This window comes from Siphateles boraxobius, unplaced genomic scaffold (assembly GCF_051911475.1).
Source record: "Siphateles boraxobius isolate OS27281-9 unplaced genomic scaffold, OSU_SipBor_1 55, whole genome shotgun sequence".
Classification (NCBI taxonomy): Eukaryota; Metazoa; Chordata; class Actinopteri; order Cypriniformes; family Leuciscidae; genus Siphateles; species Siphateles boraxobius.
This window is the reverse complement of record NW_027509181.1, coordinates 2,534,033-2,551,304: the sequence shown is the minus strand read 5'-3', so window position 1 is coordinate 2,551,304 and position 17,272 is coordinate 2,534,033. Positions and strand designations below refer to the sequence as shown.

The window sequence follows — 17,272 nt, the reverse complement described above, 5'->3', positions numbered from 1 at the left end:
TGGGAAGTGTTTTGAGAAGCCCATTTGTAATTTTTTTTTTTATTTGCTGTTGCTAGTTACTAAGTAACTTCACCTTTTAAGTATTTCATCTTGTGCTTCTACACTACCACATAAAAGCTTGGAAATGCTAAGACATTTTTATGTTTTTGAAAGAAATTCAGCATTCTGTTCTTCAGTGTATGGTGGGTTTCATCAATAAGGATTAAATTAAATTGGTCATGAATTGAGAAATACAATTTTTATTTGTTAAAAATAAAAAGTCATTGTACTATAAAAACATGTTGTAGGTTTCAGAACTCAAATCCTTGTTAGTCCAGCAACAGCTTTTATTGAAACCAAGCTGCCACTATAACCAGTTGTCCATTTCCTGTCTTTTGTTGTTGTGTGTAATGGAGATAAATACATCAGCACAAACACAGATCCACACCTACTTTATCATCCCCACTTTGCCCTTGTGCAGTGGGATGTTGGACAGGCAATTTAATTTTAAACACAGATAAACAAATCAGGGATTAGAATTCTAATCTGTGATTAAAACCTTCTATTAAAATCTACAATAAATTGTCCGCCATGATGTTATTGCCATTGTAATTAAATCGCATCAATATTAACATTCTTTTTCCTTTTTGATTGATTTCCAGAAATTATCTCTGACATAAGCAGCTCTTGCAGATAAATGAAACAAACTTTAAAAAAAAGTAAAAAGTTAGCTTTCTTTATAAACTGCTTCGTAGAAAGATTGTAATTAAATGAATAGTAAAACTTTTTTTTATAATTTGACAAAAGAACTGACAGATAAGAGATAAGAAAAAACAACATTATTTGTGGAGTGATTACCTCCACCTTGGCACCGTCAACATTCCTTGTCTCATTAGTCTTGTGTGTACCGGCACGAGAAAAGAAAGACGCTGTCCGTTTGTTATATCTGATGTCACGCATTTCAATTTTCAGGTGCTTATACACTTACAGTGTGCTGTAATCGGTGGGTCACCGTGATTTTGCCAAGACAGACATGTTCCAGGATCAACATATTTTGTTGATCCTGGAATAACATTCCTGTCCCAAAATTTAGTCCTTACCCTATCCCTACCCCTAAACCTAACCCTACCCATAACTTTTCCCTAAAATGAGAGGGAAATGACAGGTGAATAACACTGATGTTGAAGCACCTAACCCTGGTTCTAAGCCTAAACTTGACATAAACTGTAAACTTCTCCCTCAAATCTGATTGGTTGATCTGAAAGTTGTTCCAGGATCAACAAAGATGTTGATCCAGGAACATGTGGTACTTGGTGATAGGTAAATTACTTTTAAATTGTGGTCTTTTACTGATTACATCAATTACATAACGAAAATTGTAGTTGGGTACATTATATGCTATTTGACATTTTTTACTCTACTTTTTCCAATCTAAATGTTTGATTAATTTAAGATTTGCTTCTATAAAAAACTAAGAAAAAGTATATTTCATAATGTTTAATACATTTTGTGATGTTAATAAATAATGTCAGGGTTTCCCAAACTGCAGCTTGTGAAAGAATTGCTGGGGGTTAGAGCTAATAATTAATTAATGTCAAAATGTCCATCTTGGTGAGTATCCGTGTAAGTTGGTTATGTCTTAAGTGAACATAAACAGGGTCCATTAGGTCACAGGTACATTAGGCTGCTGTTATTTTGTCTTTAATCTTATTCAAACAACAAAAGACAAAGGGAAAAATCACCCACTGCTCTCGAGATGGCATTGGTGAAGAGTGTAATGCAACGCTTTATAATTGTAATGTTGAGTAAGACAAGGTAATTTGAAAGCACATAATAATGAATGTAAACAACTGTAAAATGTGGCTGCTGTTTGTCTGGACTGAAACCTGAAACTGGAAAGGACTGCGCATGTGCTGTGGTGTAGAAATGGTATAATGACAAAGATGTTTGATGTTTTGAGTCAGCTGTTATTGTTGTTGAATGAAGTGTCATTAATGACTGTCGTGTCATTCTAAAATTCTCCTTCCACTCGTCTTTGAAGTGGAGCAGATTAATGTCCCACCAGTACTTGTTTCAGACTCTTATTCCATAGATGCCATGTTTTGGGCACAGGAAGAGGCGTCTTTACTTATTTTTTTATTTATTTGTTCTGCACGGATATCACAAGGATACAGTACAAGGAGGGGAACGAAACCCACATGGGTTTATACAGAGTTCCACTCTGCTTACATAAATAAACAACAAAACAAAAAAACTAAATAAAGACACGCAGACAAATAAGTTGAATAGTAAAAAGAGGGAAAAAAACATTTTCCGAAGCCTGATTATCCTTTTAACTTAAGGTTACAGATGTTGAAGAGTAATGGTAAAGGAGGATCAAAAGTGAAGAGCAGCATATAAAGTGTACTGCAGGAGACTAGAACCAAATGCTGTCATAGTAAAATCAAAAGGTCTTTCAACTGTTTTTTAAAGACAAACAAAGACGACATCTTAGGGACAAACTTAATTTACTCCATAATTGAGGACCCCTAAAACCGAGGTCAGTTTTATAGCCTGAAGTTCTAGAGAATGCTTCTCTAGAATTTATCATGCATTTACTGCTTGATAAATATAAGCAGCACGGCATGTAATGGTTCATGTGCTTGTCTGACCCAAAATAGATAAATATTAACTATGTTCTTTAAAACAAAGAACAGAAACAATATAGGAGAATGGTTAGTATGCTCAAACAGTGGGAAACTATATTTGTGCATTCGTGCAAATCAATTCTGATTTTAAGCTTGTGACAACGCATATCCCAATCACTTCATTTAACGTTCATGTAAACTCTACGTTCGGATTCATCAATAGGAATTAATTTGACTGAAATTATTCCGACTGAAACAAAAGGTGCCCATGTAAACGTAGCTACTGTGTGATTTCTAAGCTCCACTTGAAATCAAGGTTGACATTAAGGTTGAGTTGCAGCTTAGGTGACTGGCTTATGTTTGCACAATGATCTTCCTAGTTAAAATCTACGTTGTGGTCCCAGCTGGTCCTAGCATAATGCTTTGCTGTAGTTGGCCATTATGATTTCTGTTAAAGGCTTGTCTAGTCGTTGGGTTCTTAACTGACAGTACAGGACTGTGTTTTGGTTGTTTCTGGGTGCAATTCCCCCATCTGAAGAGATGGGTCTTCAAAATAGATTTAAACAGAGAAAACATAAGAGCCTGTCTGCCTCTTGAACAATGCTAGGAAGACTGTTCCAAGGTTTAAGATTTACCACCCGCATTTTGTAAGTATTATCAACTGGCCAATGAGAACTAACACAATGATGTTTCTTAATAATATATCCCAACGGTAGCATATTTAAAGTCAAAAGCAATGGTCCTAGTACTGAGCCTTGCAGCACTCCATACCAATGCCATTCCACTAATGGCAACATCATTTTCAAGTCCATCCAAAAGAATGTGGTCAAAGTCATTTGTAAAACTGATGAGTACATTTAATACTATCATGTGGTCTGAAAAATGATACCTGACTCAAAATACTTCAGATACCATTTCTCTTCAAAAGGAACATACTGTTTTTGGGAATTTGCAACTTTTTCTAGAAATTTTAACCAGTCTATTGTTAACTAATTCTCCAGGATCAAGTAGTAGTGTGGTTTAATAAAAGCCAGCTTCAATGTTTTGGGTATATGTCCTAATAATAACCACCAGGGATTGACATTAACAATTTTGACATTGATAACATAGGGGAATACTACCATATAGATATTTTTTATATTATCTCATAATTTGGCAACCGGTATATTAGGTTGCGGTCACTTTAAGACCTGACACACAAATCCATTTTACAGTTGTACATGCATTTTCTTTCTCGACTGTTTACATTCATTTAAAATATAACTGACTGTGTTTGGAAATACTCGCCAATATTGGCATTTTTACATTATTTAGTGTATTTGACTGTTTAAGTGCAATAAGCGGCAAGGAAACCTAAATTTAGCAGGCTGAGAGGTGGCTTTATGTGTGCATACTTTGGGTGTGTGAGCACAAAATCTGTGGGAATGAGTTAAATTAAGTGCAATTCATGCAATCCCACGCAGAAATTCAAGCCCTGTAACACCAACAATATTCATCCGGAGCAAATTAATTGAGTAAAGGGAGGCGGGTTTATTTGTCAACTTTCTGTTGGAGAGACGGGAGAGCGAGAAAGTGCACCGTGTATTGTGTATCTATTATGGGGAAAATGAGTATTGGAAGCGTTTCAGATATTTCAGAATCGATATGCATCGAAAAATCTGTATTTTTGACAATACTAAATTGAACTTATTATTTCCGATGCCTTTTTAAAAGAGTACAATTTTACAAGTTTATAGAAACTTCCTCTCCTATATCAGATAATGAATGGAGCGGTTTCTCGGGGGTTCTATAGTGTACTGTATATTGCGATACTATAGCAGATGGTTGCTAGCTTTAAATATTGAGCTGATGTGGGAACTGTTTGATCACAAGGTCTGTAACCGTTGTCCTACAAACTATCTTCGAGTATCTTAAAGAAAAAAAGGACTGCATGAATGTTTGATCATTTATTTAAAATTTAAATGGTAATTTTTAACATTACAAATGTCTTCACAAACATTTTTGATAACTTAATGCATCCTAAATTAATGCAAATGAAGTATACGGAGTATACGTTTTTTCCTCAAATATCTAACATAAAATGTTTCCAAACATATGAATGGTAGTGCTATTTTCTAGTGTGTTTTTTTTTTTTGTGTGTGCAATGCATGCGTTTAAAAAGTGTACAGCGCATTGGTCAACTAACTGGTGTTTTTAATTTTGCTTTATAAATAAATTGCCTTGCATCTTAAGTTTGCTTATTCTGTTCTCTGTTAAGGGTTTGTGGGCTGGGGTCAATGCAGGTCGGACATCTCTCTCTAAGCCCCCGGTGTCCCTCTCACGCACTCAGAGCTACATCGGAGTTCTAATTGATGATCTGATTGGTCGTGGAGTGACAGAGCCATACCGTATGTTCACAAGCAGGGCTGAGTTCAGAACCGCCCTCAGACCAGACAACGCTGACCTACGACTCACTCTCAGAGGTACCGTACGATTTGAAAGGTATATAGTGTAAAAAGGGATTTTTTTTTTTTTTACACAAAGCTGTGACTACATATTTTACAGTAAAAAGCTGAACAAAAAGCAAAAAGGTATGAACATTTTTATGTTTTAAATATTGTATTTTAGGTTACTGATGATTAGAACGTTTAAAATAACAGTATTTATTTGAAATGCAAATCTTTTTTAACATTATAAAGGACTTCACTGTCCCTTTTGATCCATTATATGACTCCTTTTTGAGTAAAAGTATTAATTTCCTTTTTTCTTTTTTTAAACTAATTGTAATTTTTCCCCCATGATTTTCATGAATAGAAATGTCAAAAGAACAGCATTTGAAATAGAAATCTTTTGAAATATGATAAATGTCTTTACTGTCATTTTTGATAAATTATAAATCCTTGAATTTAGTTCTCAGATCTTATTGAGCAGCATTCCAGGAGTGCTGATTTAGCAGTCCATCACCACTGGGACGTTTCACTTTTTGTATCACTCTGCTTGTCTGTGTTTGTTCCAGTCTGTCTGAGCATTATTGGTGGGGATTTTACAGTGACTCTTCCTTCAGGTTAAATCATTATAAAGATATGTTATGAGGGAATCATTCACTCAACCAATTTGTTCTGGAATTAAATGCCACAGTGGTTGCATTGGTTCAGCTGTCTTTCTTTGTTTGAATTTCCATTGACAGAGTAAAGTAACTGCTAATACTGTATATAAAATATAAGTTAACCGATGTTGATTTCTTGTTTGTTGAACTGCTGTTTAAAAGTAATCACACAATCTTGCTGACTCCTTGTTACTTCAGTAAATTTTAATTAGAAGCCCAGGCCGCTGTTGCTATTTTAAATTTTTTGATTTAGTAGTGAGGCTAGGACATATTCTGATACATCACAATGTCATACCCTGTATCTGTGGCATATAGTTCCACACACAATAGGGGTTAATTACTCAAAAACGTCTGCTAATAGATATATGGCCAATAAACTGGTTTGTTAATATTGTTAAGGCCAAACTCAAATATATAACCAATACACTGGTCTGTCATGATATATGGCTAGTATTTCAGTTTGTTGCCATACATATGACTCTGTTTATTATTTACAGGTTTTGAGGAATTGGGCTGCGTGTCTGAGCGGCGCTACAATGAAGCTCTTCGGGTTCAAGTAAGTTTGAATGATGCTTTATCTGCCCTGAAGTCCATACATCTCTCTGCCTCTCGCTGGAAGGACAAAATTGGAGATGTTAACATCAGCAAGACTAAGAGTTCCATTCTCAAGTAAGATCTAAGTCTTTTATTAACTTACTGTAATAAACTTGTGAATGTAATATCTTAAATTGTCCATAAGCAAATAATTGATTGTTTGTCAGTTTAATCTCATCATTGATACCTTCCTCAGTGTCTAATATGAGAATAAATAACTATAGACATGAAAGTGCCAGTTTAATCTCATCATTGATACCTTCCTCAGTGTCTAATATGAGAATAAATAACTATAGACATGAAAGTGCCAGTTTCTGTTTCAGTGGAGTGGAGGTGCTGCAGTACAAAGATGTTTCTTTCCAGATGTTAGCCTCTGCCTTCCCAGAACTCTCTGGCCTGTATCTAGAATTTTCAGAGAGACTGAAAGTCGAAGGTAATATAACATTCCAAAACATTATTGTTTCGTTTTGTTACCATACTCCATAGAACCACAATTTTGTAACTGATGGCAGGTTCAGTCGTGCTCAAAAGTTTACATGCCCCTTGCAGAATCTGCAAAATGTTAATTATTTTATCAAAATAAGAGGGATCTGTTGCAGATTTTTCCCTTAACCTAACTGCGTACCTGGAACCTAATTATTTTAATTGAACACTATCACTTGGGATTTGTAGTAAGGTCTCTTATGCTCTTAAATTTATTTGGGTTGCCCAGTCATCACCCAAGCATCTCTCGTAGACACTTAACTTCCTTTTTAGCGTCCGTCGACACTTAATCTATAGCGTCTCTCGTCGACTCTTAATAACCTTTATACTCTAGCTTCTGCGTCTCTCGTCGACACTGGTCGAGTTCCCTAAACTCTAACTTGTTTTCTAACTTACCCTAAACTAGCCTGCTGCGCAGCAGAAAATAACAGACAGGCTACAGCAAATGTCCTTTAAAGGGTAACTAAACCCCTGGTCAGAGCCTTACTCCACCCACTGGCAATATTTGAAAAATGCTGGAAAAGTGGGCAGAGCTCAGCGGAGATAGAGGGGACGAACCGAGGGCGGGGCTGAGCGGAAACATTAACACACGGATGTACCTGATACAAATAAATAAAACATCTCCAGTTAACTACCAGAGCAGTCATTTAGTTCGCCATTAAATAAGAGATCTAGCGCTAAAATGTGTTGTTTTTGAAATCAAGCTGAGCGCTCGTTTGCCGCTGCTATCAGTGTCATGGATACAGTGTTCTGGCTCGCGCAGTCTTCACTCGGACGCGCGCTTCAATCTATAGCCGTTGTGGAGACTGAGATCACAAAATAAAATGCACACAAACGTATCCCTGCTTGATATGGGCTGTAATCACTGATGAACATATTCAGTTATGATGAGAGCGAAAAACCTATACAAGTGCGGATTAGAACCCGTAACCTCTGACACACTTGGCAAAAGATCTACCACTAGACCATTGAAGAACTCAAAAAAACTTTGCAGATCGATGCATTTACGGGTTGAGCAGAAAGACTGCACAGTTTGACAAGTTTGTACCCAGCACTTCTGAAAATGCACTTCTGAATTCGTCTTGGTCCACAGCACATTTCAAACCAAACTGACACCCGTGCAATACTACACTAATAACTATGCTAATTAACTACAAAGGCTACACAAAATAATCTAAATAACTATATAAATGCTGTGGTAAATAGATTCTAAAATACTCTATCCTGATTGTTTTCAATACTTGCAATTCCAACTCCTGACTCGCTACAGTGGTTGACGAAACAAGATGGTTTTTATACTGCCAAGGGCGTGGTAGCTGGTACCAAGGGCGTGGTGAGCTGGAACCTGCATACGTCGCCTGCCACCGCTACATCACAAACCACCCTAAACATCCAAAAGGAAAATTCAACTGCAGTACCCACCGTTCAACCTGAAGAGGGCAGCACTCAGACGTTTTTACACCATATATTGTAGAATTAAAACACTTCATAATACCCAAATGTCAAAAAAGTTACTCAAATCAATGAACAGCACTAATAAAACCCCATTCTTATAGATCATTAACTAAAAAAAGTTGGTTTAGGGTTTAGTTGCCCTTTAATTAAATGCTTTAATCACAGCCAGGAGAGTTCTCGAGCAGTTCTCAGAAAATCTCCCTAGAAGAAGCAAGGCCGGTGGATCTCTGACAAATCCCATTGAGAATCCCCCCAGTCAACACGAATACAACCGTTTTTATAATATGACATGATACATTATCACATGCTTTCAAACCCAGACATCTCAAAACAGAATAATCATGACTAACATATCACGCTCTTTAAGTCCCCCCTTTCATTACCCTTTGTTAGTAACATCAGCAAAATATCCTGTATCATCAAAAACATTGTGAGGGGTTAATATTTTAATCAATCATTTCACAATATAACGGATAGTGCAAATTCACAGTTCCTTTTACCAAATTTATATTAAGTCAAATGTTTAGGAGTTAGAGTTTGTCTGATACATCCTAAAAGCAAAAGGAATTAAGCTCAATTTAGATTTATTTTAGAATTTAGTATCAGGAATGGAAGTTCTAGTCATCTTCAGACATAGGACCAAAGGAAGTGTTAGAACTGATCACAAGATGTGAGTATAATTCATATCTTTATGGTTAGATGTTAAAAACATTAATTTAATATTCAGTTTAAAATCTCCACCACAGATCGTACTGTACTAAGATATTTTACATAAATTCCTCTAGGTCCTGCAAATGCTATGGTTTTCCAGCAGCTTTTACATATTTTAACCCTTTCCAGCCGTGACTATCTTTTTACACTGAGAACAACTGAGGCACTCATATGCAACTATTACAAAAGGTTCAAACATTCATAGATGCTCCAGAAAAAAGACACATCAAGAAAACCTTTTGTATTTGAAGATAAGGGTAAAAAGTACTTTACATGCAAGTATCTTCTGTAGCTTCTGAAGGAACAACATAAATAAAAACGAACACATCTTTATCCTTTTCAAAAGTGTTCACCCCCGGATCTTAATGCAACTGTGAATGTTTAAACGTTTTGGAATAGTCGCGTATGGGTCCCTCATTTGTCCTCTGTGAAAAGATGGATCTCAAAATCATACCGTCACGACTGGAAAGGGTTCAAAAATGGGAAGATGCTGGAAAATCAAAGATTTTGTGGGACCTGGAGGATTTTTCTGAGAAACATTGAACAGTTTAACTGCTCAGGACAAACAAGGGACTTAAGAACAGCTATCACAAATAAAACAAAAAAACAGCCGTAGATCATCCAGGTAACGACACACAGTATTAAGAATTAAGTGTATGTAAACTTTTGAACGGGTGATTTTTATAAATTCAACTTTTATTTTGTGGATTATATGTAAACATCTTTTATGTAAAATATCTTATTCAGTATAGTACTAAATGAAAAATAACATGCATTTTGTATGATCCTCCTTATTTTGTTAAAATAATTAACATTTTACAGATTCTGCAAGGTGTGTGTAAACTTTTGATCACAACTGTAGGTGTGAACTGAAATGACACCTGCAGAACGGTAATGTGCAACGATTACTTCGGTCTTTTCCTGTAGCTATTTACCGTCCACACTGTGAGAAGCAGAGGAAAGAGATAGAGAGAATGCAAGCGGAGGAGAGTCTATATTTGCCAGAGGACATTGACTATCTGACTCTACCCGTGTCCCTCTCTCAGGAGGTCAGAGAGATTCTGGATAGCATACGACCGAGCACAGTAAGGAACCACAATATAAAGGTGAAGCGTGCAATTTCTGTGACACTAGTGTTACAAGATTTGAACAGACCCCAAGTATTTAACGGACACGAATCTTGCTTCAAATCATGTTTTTTCATGATAATTTGTCCCGGGATTGTTTGATTTGGTTCATTGATTTTTGGATCAATTCGCGGGACATGTTTACACACAGAAGGCACTCTAGCAATTCTATGGCAATTTTCTGGGATCAACGCTCTGTGTGAAAGGGGCTCAAGTGATCTGGCAGGGCAGCACACTGACTGAGATACACTCTCGGGCCGGACGCTTCTGACCACCACTCCAGTACTTTGGTGGTTTAGGTTAGTTTAGTTTTACACGGGCAAGCTGCACAAAATAAAAGAATCCAGTCATTATTGTCAATTTGGTGCCACAAGAAGTGAAACAGAAATGACTCGCTTCACCTTACATTCTCAAGTTATGTCATGCTGGTTAATTCTGTATTTCACCGTATTTTTTCATAGTTGGAGATTCTTGGGATGAATGAGGTTTGACATTTTCAGCATTTGTATTTATGAACCAACTACTGAACAAGGAAACCAGAATTATTTGTAAAGATTCACTGGCTTCGACAGCAGTCTAAGCAGAATACTAGTGTACCACTTATAGTGTAGTATAACCTGTTGAACCTATTGTTTAAAAAAAATATTTGAAACTGTATGCAACTATAAACCATTTCAAATAGAAGTATGCTACATAGTTGTCACGAGCCTCGGGGCATTGGTTTATTCACTATTCAAAACTATCTAGTTTAAAGCGTTCAGATTTATTGTTTTTGTGTACAAATGAATAGTCCAACTGTGCAACACACAAACTAATAGAAATGGCCTATTGTATTGAATTAATTGATTGAATTCTATGGGTCTTAAATATTTCTGGTCACATTACCGCTAAAATTTCTCCAGTCTGATGGACAAAATGTCCGTCAAATAACCAGTGAAGCATCGAATCGTGAGAATGATTCTGATTTTATTACATAAACAGCGATTGATAATGATAATGCAGGACTCGACATTAATGCTTGTCCGGGACAAGTGGATTTTTTGAAGGGACAAGTAAAAGACAATTTTACTTGCTCGACCGGACAAGTAGCCTGATGAGAACAAAAACAAAAATAACTAGGGAATGACTAAACCGAGAGAATGATTCTGATTTTATTACATTTATTGTAAGTTGCGATCGATTGTGGATAATAAATGTATTACTGACGGTAAGGTTGCGCTGTTGACGCTCACACAGATCTCGAGGAGAAATCTACACAAATAAGCGCAACACACACACACTCATTTAACAACATACTGCCAATAATAAATCGAAATGTTGAGTTTTATATGTTTAACATATGTTAAGCAAACTCAATTATTTTTCCTGAATACCATCACGATTGAAAATGTGACATTGATTTCCTACAACAGTTCAATAAACAGTTAAAATTAAGTCACTTACATTTTAGATGCAATATTGGCTGTTTTTGTTGTTTCAGCAGCGAAAATAGTTCCAAACAAAAATCACAGCAGAACCATGGCGCATCTCACGGGAACACTTAACCTGTTTTCATTACTGAATGATTCAGCATTTTGAACGAATCGGTTGAGTCAAAGATTCAATGACCCATTCATAAACATCTGTCTCATTCTTGAATGAATCAGCCATTTGAACAAATCATTTGAATGAATTAATCAATGACTCACTCATTAAGACCACCACCTACTGGCGGTTTAGTGTTATGTTTAAAACATAGGTTTAAAAGTAGTATCATTCTTGTTTCTTATTTGTATATTTAAATCGATTTCATACCATTATTTTATGCAATTGTAATTTTTCAGTGTAAATTATTTAATTTGATCAGCCCTACCTAGGGTAACAGCCCTATAGTGTCTTATTATTCTAAATAATTTAATTTATTGATCAAATTTAGGAATTTAAAATTTGCCCTTTAAAGGTGCAGATATTCCAATATGTCGATTTAAATATCAAAGCTGATTGAACACTGACGAGAATATTGCTTCAGAATAAATTAACACAAAAAAAAAAAATCCGGACAAAGCAACTTTTTTACAAGTGAATTGTCAAAAGGACAAGCACATGAAAAGGCTTAATGTCGAGCCCTGCATGTATTTCTGCAGTGCTGTTGAGACTCGGGCTGCCTGTCTCTGTGAGATTTTGAAGTGAGAAATCAAAACTAATGTGCATAACAGCAAACAAAAAAACTCAAAGAAGAAAAATACTGAGGTAAAAATCAAAAATGTTGATTTTTTTATTTTTATCATATGAAATAGTTAAGTAACATGACATGGCAATTTTGCTGAATATTCTTACGATTGCAAATGTTACATTGATTTTAGTTCAATAAACAAGTAGTTCATATTAAATTACTTCAATTGCTTAGGTTAAACATTAAATATCACATATACGTATGTAATATAATGTGAATTTCCATCACAGGTTTGGTCTTAAATTTCATACAAAGTGGCCTTAAAAAGGTCTTAAAGTCTTAAATTTAACTTGTTTATATCTGTAGACACCCTGTAAGTGTTTATGTAGCTATTTTAAGAAATGACTGTGGTATTCACAGAAAGACCTTATTTTAGGCCTGCTTCAAACTGCTATTAAGATTTGTCTGGATTGATCTGATCACAGGTGGGCAGGTGAGAATGAGCACTAGGGCTGGGTATCGACACAAATTTCACAATTCGATTTTGATTATTTTGGATATCAGGTACAATAAATGACAAATTTTCTCAAGGAAAACAAATCTCTTAACTAGCTAATATACTGTAAACTATGGGAGTCAGTTGTAGCCTATAGGCTCCATTAGCCTACTATAATATTGAAGGTAAAAAGTAACTGATTTGTAGCAATACAAAAATTTAAATTACACTTTTTATTTTTATAATAAGAAAGTTATATGAAATATAAACATTTAAATGGTGGCTGTCATAAAAACTTGCCAGATTTATCCAAACATGCATTAAATATTGAAGAACATTAAAAATAATGAATATGGTGCATATATTCAGCAAAATGCTCCTCTTTAGAGTTAATTTTTTCTAGCTGACTAACGAGTTTATGGTCACATGTTTTTTATTTTAGGTAAATGTGACGTTACATGACACTTTTTTTCAAGCGGTTTCACTGACGTCTTTCCAAGGTTGAAACTAGGGCTGCAACTAACGATTATTTTGATAATCGATTAATCGGACGATTATTTTTTCGATTAATCGATTAATCGGATAGAAATTAAATTAGATTTTTTTTTAATTATAACTAAATAAAACCGTAAATCAGGGTATTTATGTGTAAAAGTGTACTTTAAAAAGTGCAAAAGCCACACATTGAGTTTTACTAATATCAATATTTGCATTGTTTTTAATAATAATTGCTGATGGCAAGTTGACAAACATGATTATTGTTAAAAAAATGATATCCAACATATGTTTTAACACAATTTTTGTTAAAACAAATTTACACAGACATGTTGTTCAGATGTGAATATCTGAACTAAAAACAAACTAAAAACATCTAAAATATATAATTCATTTATTTTTTATTTAAAATTAATTATATATAAGGAATATAAGGATAAAGAATATAATATATATTATATATAAAAGAATATAATATAAGGATAAATTGATTAAATAAATATAGAAAGACTGAAAACAATTGTGTGAATGTAGAGCCGCAGTAGATCGCGTTTGAAAAACAATTAAAACTTAGTAGACAAATGCTATAAAAAGAGAACGGAATGGAGGTAACGTTACCCAGCAAGCTAACAGGCTTGAGTAAAGGACAGGAGAAATTATGCATTAGTGCACAAGCATTCGCTGAAAACCACTGAGTACAGTGACTAAAAAACAATATTTTACTGCTGCTGTTATTAACTGCCTTTGTATTTAATGCTTCACTTTGTAAACACCGTTTTAATTTAACCTATTTCTGCGGTAGCGCTATTTTAATCCATCACTTACGTTGCGAGCGAACTGATTGCACAACCTGATGCTCGAGACAAAATACAGACATCCCGGAAGTCCCCCGCATATTGATTGCGGCTCCCTGATGCCCGCGAATTAGTTCAAACTCCCGAAATCTAGAGCGCGCAAGCAAGAGCGCGCGTGCGAGACAGAAGAGACTGCTCCAAACCGTGTAGCGCGCGCGCTCGGCAGAGCGCCTGAGGGAGAGAGACCTTGCATGTGTGTACGTACCAGTAAACGCTCCCCGTGACGTAAGCAGACCAACTAATCGATAATGACATTCGTTGACAACGATTTTCATAATCGATTATAATCGATTAGTTGTTGCAGCCCTAGTTGAAACACTGAGTGATTCCATGTAACGATACGGATTTCGATAAGTTGTTCTCTATCTTTTAACACACTTTCAGATGCTCATTCATGTTGCGCGGTAACTGGTATTATTAAGGCGGAAGAGAAGATCATGTGCGCTCCGCGCTGCTGCTTCTCTTGAGCTGCGCCAGAGCGATCTCATGCCACAGCGCCAAAACCGTATTTATGTTTTTGAATTTTGTAAGAAAATGGATGTAATTTGAAATCTGAGACTTTATTTTATATCAATAGTAACAAAGCACAAAGATTATTGGGATTTATTGGATGGGATGCGCGCTACAATGTTCTATTCATTCATCAAATGAAAACAGGATGACTAATCGATTCCTGGGATTTAAGAATCGATATCGGTTCGTAAAAATGAGAATCGATTAATATCGAGAAATCGATATTTTTTACCCGGCCCTACTGAGCACCATTTCAGTATTAAATGCTTCTTAAAACTGAACTAGAAAATGTGTATTTGCTGCTTAACTGCATCACTGTGTTAGTGCATGTTGAGGCAGACACAGTTGTGCACCATTCTTTCAGATAAACGTCCAGAAATGTAATCTAAGCACAAACATGACAAGTGTTCAGTTGTTGTAGTGGAATACATGGGTAACTTGGGTAACAGATGTGCTTCACATGATATGGGTCAGTGCACGGTGATTTTCAGACTGGAGAGGTTCTGTGAAGGCTTGTGCATAAATGTATGCACTTTTCGTTTAAAGCTCCACAATACCTTTTTGTGCGTGGCTACCCTTGTATGTGGTTTCAGTGATCAGAATACAAAATGTTTTGGATACCTGCAATAAGAGCTGACCGCTTGTGATTAGACGGTCCAATCTTAAAATCAGCCATTATATCAAATAGTAACCGGTTGTGTTTTGATTTTCAGTTGGGAGCTGCTGCCCGTCTGTCAGGAATCACCCCAGCAGCCATAGTTCATCTGTTCAACTATGTGCACAGAAACAAACACAGGAATCATAGTAAGATTGTTGGAGTCTCATAAGAATGATCAAAATGGTGTATTATGCAAGAGAATTCAACAGTGAAAGTCAATAAAACAAAAGTGGGAAAAAAATCAAACCAAAATTACATCACACCAAATTTAATTTCATTGGCTGGTACCAGTTTGATTTACTCTTGATCAAACTCTCCAACCCCTCTGGAAAAAAAATCAAATGGAAACTTCCATTCAGGTTGACGTTCCCACCCAGGAGCTTCTGGGTAAACTGTGGCATCAGAGAACATCACCTCAGTGGTCAGTGGGACAGAAGACCGGAGGGGACACTAGAGGCAAGAAGAAGACCCTAATTCATCTGAACTTCCCCAAGACCTCTGAACTGTGTGCAAAATGTCAGCTGCTCAATCAAAACATGTTACATAGATATTTGTACAAATGTTTATATGCAGGAAAAACAAAGTTTTACACATAGTACTTTTGAAAAATTACACACATGAAAATCATGTCAGTATCTCAGGGCTCAACAGTAACATTATGCTTACCTTTAGTCTCTGACAGCCAAAGATGAATTTGGCCCCCAATATGTGGTTCTGTGGCAGGACCCTGAGGCCCCTCTGAGCCCAGAGCACCTGTAATGACAGCGACACGGGCAGGAGACAACCCGTCTCACGTGCTTCCTGAAACATTTACAAATAAGCTTGGTAACATATTTGGGATATTCTATATTTTAGGGCTGTCAAGCGATTCATTTTTTAAAATTAAATTATAACTTAATTACACAATGTGCCAATTACACAATGTGCCAATTAATCAATCTAATTAAATCGCACATCAAATTTGCCTGAGAAATTACCCCCAAATATTATTGTGTTAAATGTGAAAAGCATCAAATAGACATTACAAAAAGTAGCTTTAGAAAGAAATGAAGGTTGAGTTGCAGCTTAGGTGACTGGCTTATCTGTTTGCACAATGATCTTCCTAGTTAAAATCTACGTTCTGGTCCTAGCATAATGCTTTGCTGTAGCTGGCCATTATGATCTCTGTTAAAGGCTTGTCTAGTCGTTGGGTTCTTAACTGACAGTACAGGACTGTGTTTTGGTTGTTTCTGGGTGCAATTCCCCCATCTGAAGAGATGGGTCTTCAAAATAGATTTAAACAGAGAAAACATAAGAGTCTGTCTACCTCATGAACAATGCTAGGAAGACTGTTCCAAGGTTTAAGATTTACCACCCGCATTTTGTAAGCATTATCAACTGGCCAATGAGAACTAACACAATGATGTTTTTTTAAATATGCTACTGTTGGGATATATTATTAAGTCAAAAGCAATGGTCAGCATTAAAACAGTATATTTTAAATACTTGTTTAATGGCATATTTTTATGAATAAAGGCCACTATCACTGATACTACTACAGCTACTTAATGAAAATAATACTCTAAATAAAGTAAAACTGCCAGTAGGTGGTGGTAAATGTGTAATGAGCAAGTAATTGATTCATTCTTTCGATTTGTTCAAGCGGCTGATTCATTCAGGAATTAAGTAAACGGCTCTCTTTATGAATGGGCCATTGAATGATTGGTTTACCCGATTGATTCGCTCAAAACGCGGATTCATTCAGAAATGACACACCACTGTGTGTTGCTCGGAGACGCACAAGAATTCTGAACTGGCTTTACAGGTAATATTTTTGTTGACAAAATTAATTTCAATTTTGCAAAAATAAACTATATTGGCCCTCAATCATGAAACTTTCGTAAATATATGAGTAAATTCTGAGTAATAAGAGCATAAAACAGACCTTCCCGAAAACTCTCCTCCAGATTCATAAACCGTTCATAATGGGGTCATCTAAGGAATTATTACCTACTGTTCAACAGTTTTATGCAATCAGAAATAAAATACTTGTTTTACAAAGAA

The 17,272-nt window shown here is 35.8% G+C and overlaps 2 protein-coding genes and 1 long non-coding RNA gene across 9 annotated transcripts in view; 1 reads left to right on the top strand and 2 right to left on the bottom strand.

Annotated features, from left to right (window-relative positions):
• The window catches only part of mto1 (mitochondrial tRNA translation optimization 1), a 31,099-nt gene extending 13,830 nt beyond the window's left edge, over positions 1–17,269 (top strand). For 4 of the 6 annotated variants that reach the window (XM_077205831.1, XM_077205833.1, XM_077205832.1 and 1 more), the window contains exons 9-13: positions 4,864–5,068; positions 6,189–6,360; positions 6,609–6,718; positions 9,862–10,019; positions 15,285–17,269. In XM_077205831.1, the coding sequence (XP_077061946.1) occupies positions 4,864–5,068; positions 6,189–6,360; positions 6,609–6,718; positions 9,862–10,019; positions 15,285–15,398 (759 nt within the window). In that variant the 3' untranslated portion in view covers positions 15,399–17,269. The remainder of the gene's footprint in view (positions 1–4,863; positions 5,069–6,188; positions 6,361–6,608; positions 6,719–9,861; positions 10,020–15,284) is intronic. The other 2 variants (XM_077205835.1, XM_077205836.1) reach the window with 1 other exon arrangement.
• Positions 224–6,655, bottom strand: LOC143714617 (uncharacterized). The gene is made up of 2 exons (XR_013195571.1): positions 6,545–6,655; positions 224–6,472 (listed from the first exon to the last, which is right to left on the bottom strand). It is a non-coding gene; the product is annotated as an uncharacterized LOC143714617 (long non-coding RNA).
• The window catches only part of LOC143714612 (tectonic-3-like), a 38,095-nt gene continuing 36,222 nt past the window's right edge, over positions 15,400–17,272 (bottom strand). For both annotated transcript variants that reach the window (XM_077205838.1, XM_077205837.1), the window contains 2 exons: positions 15,896–16,030; positions 15,400–15,679 (listed from right to left, as the gene is read on the bottom strand). In XM_077205838.1, coding sequence (XP_077061953.1) covers positions 15,527–15,679; positions 15,896–16,030 — 288 coding nt within the window. In that variant the 3' untranslated portion in view covers positions 15,400–15,526. The remainder of the gene's footprint in view (positions 15,680–15,895; positions 16,031–17,272) is intronic.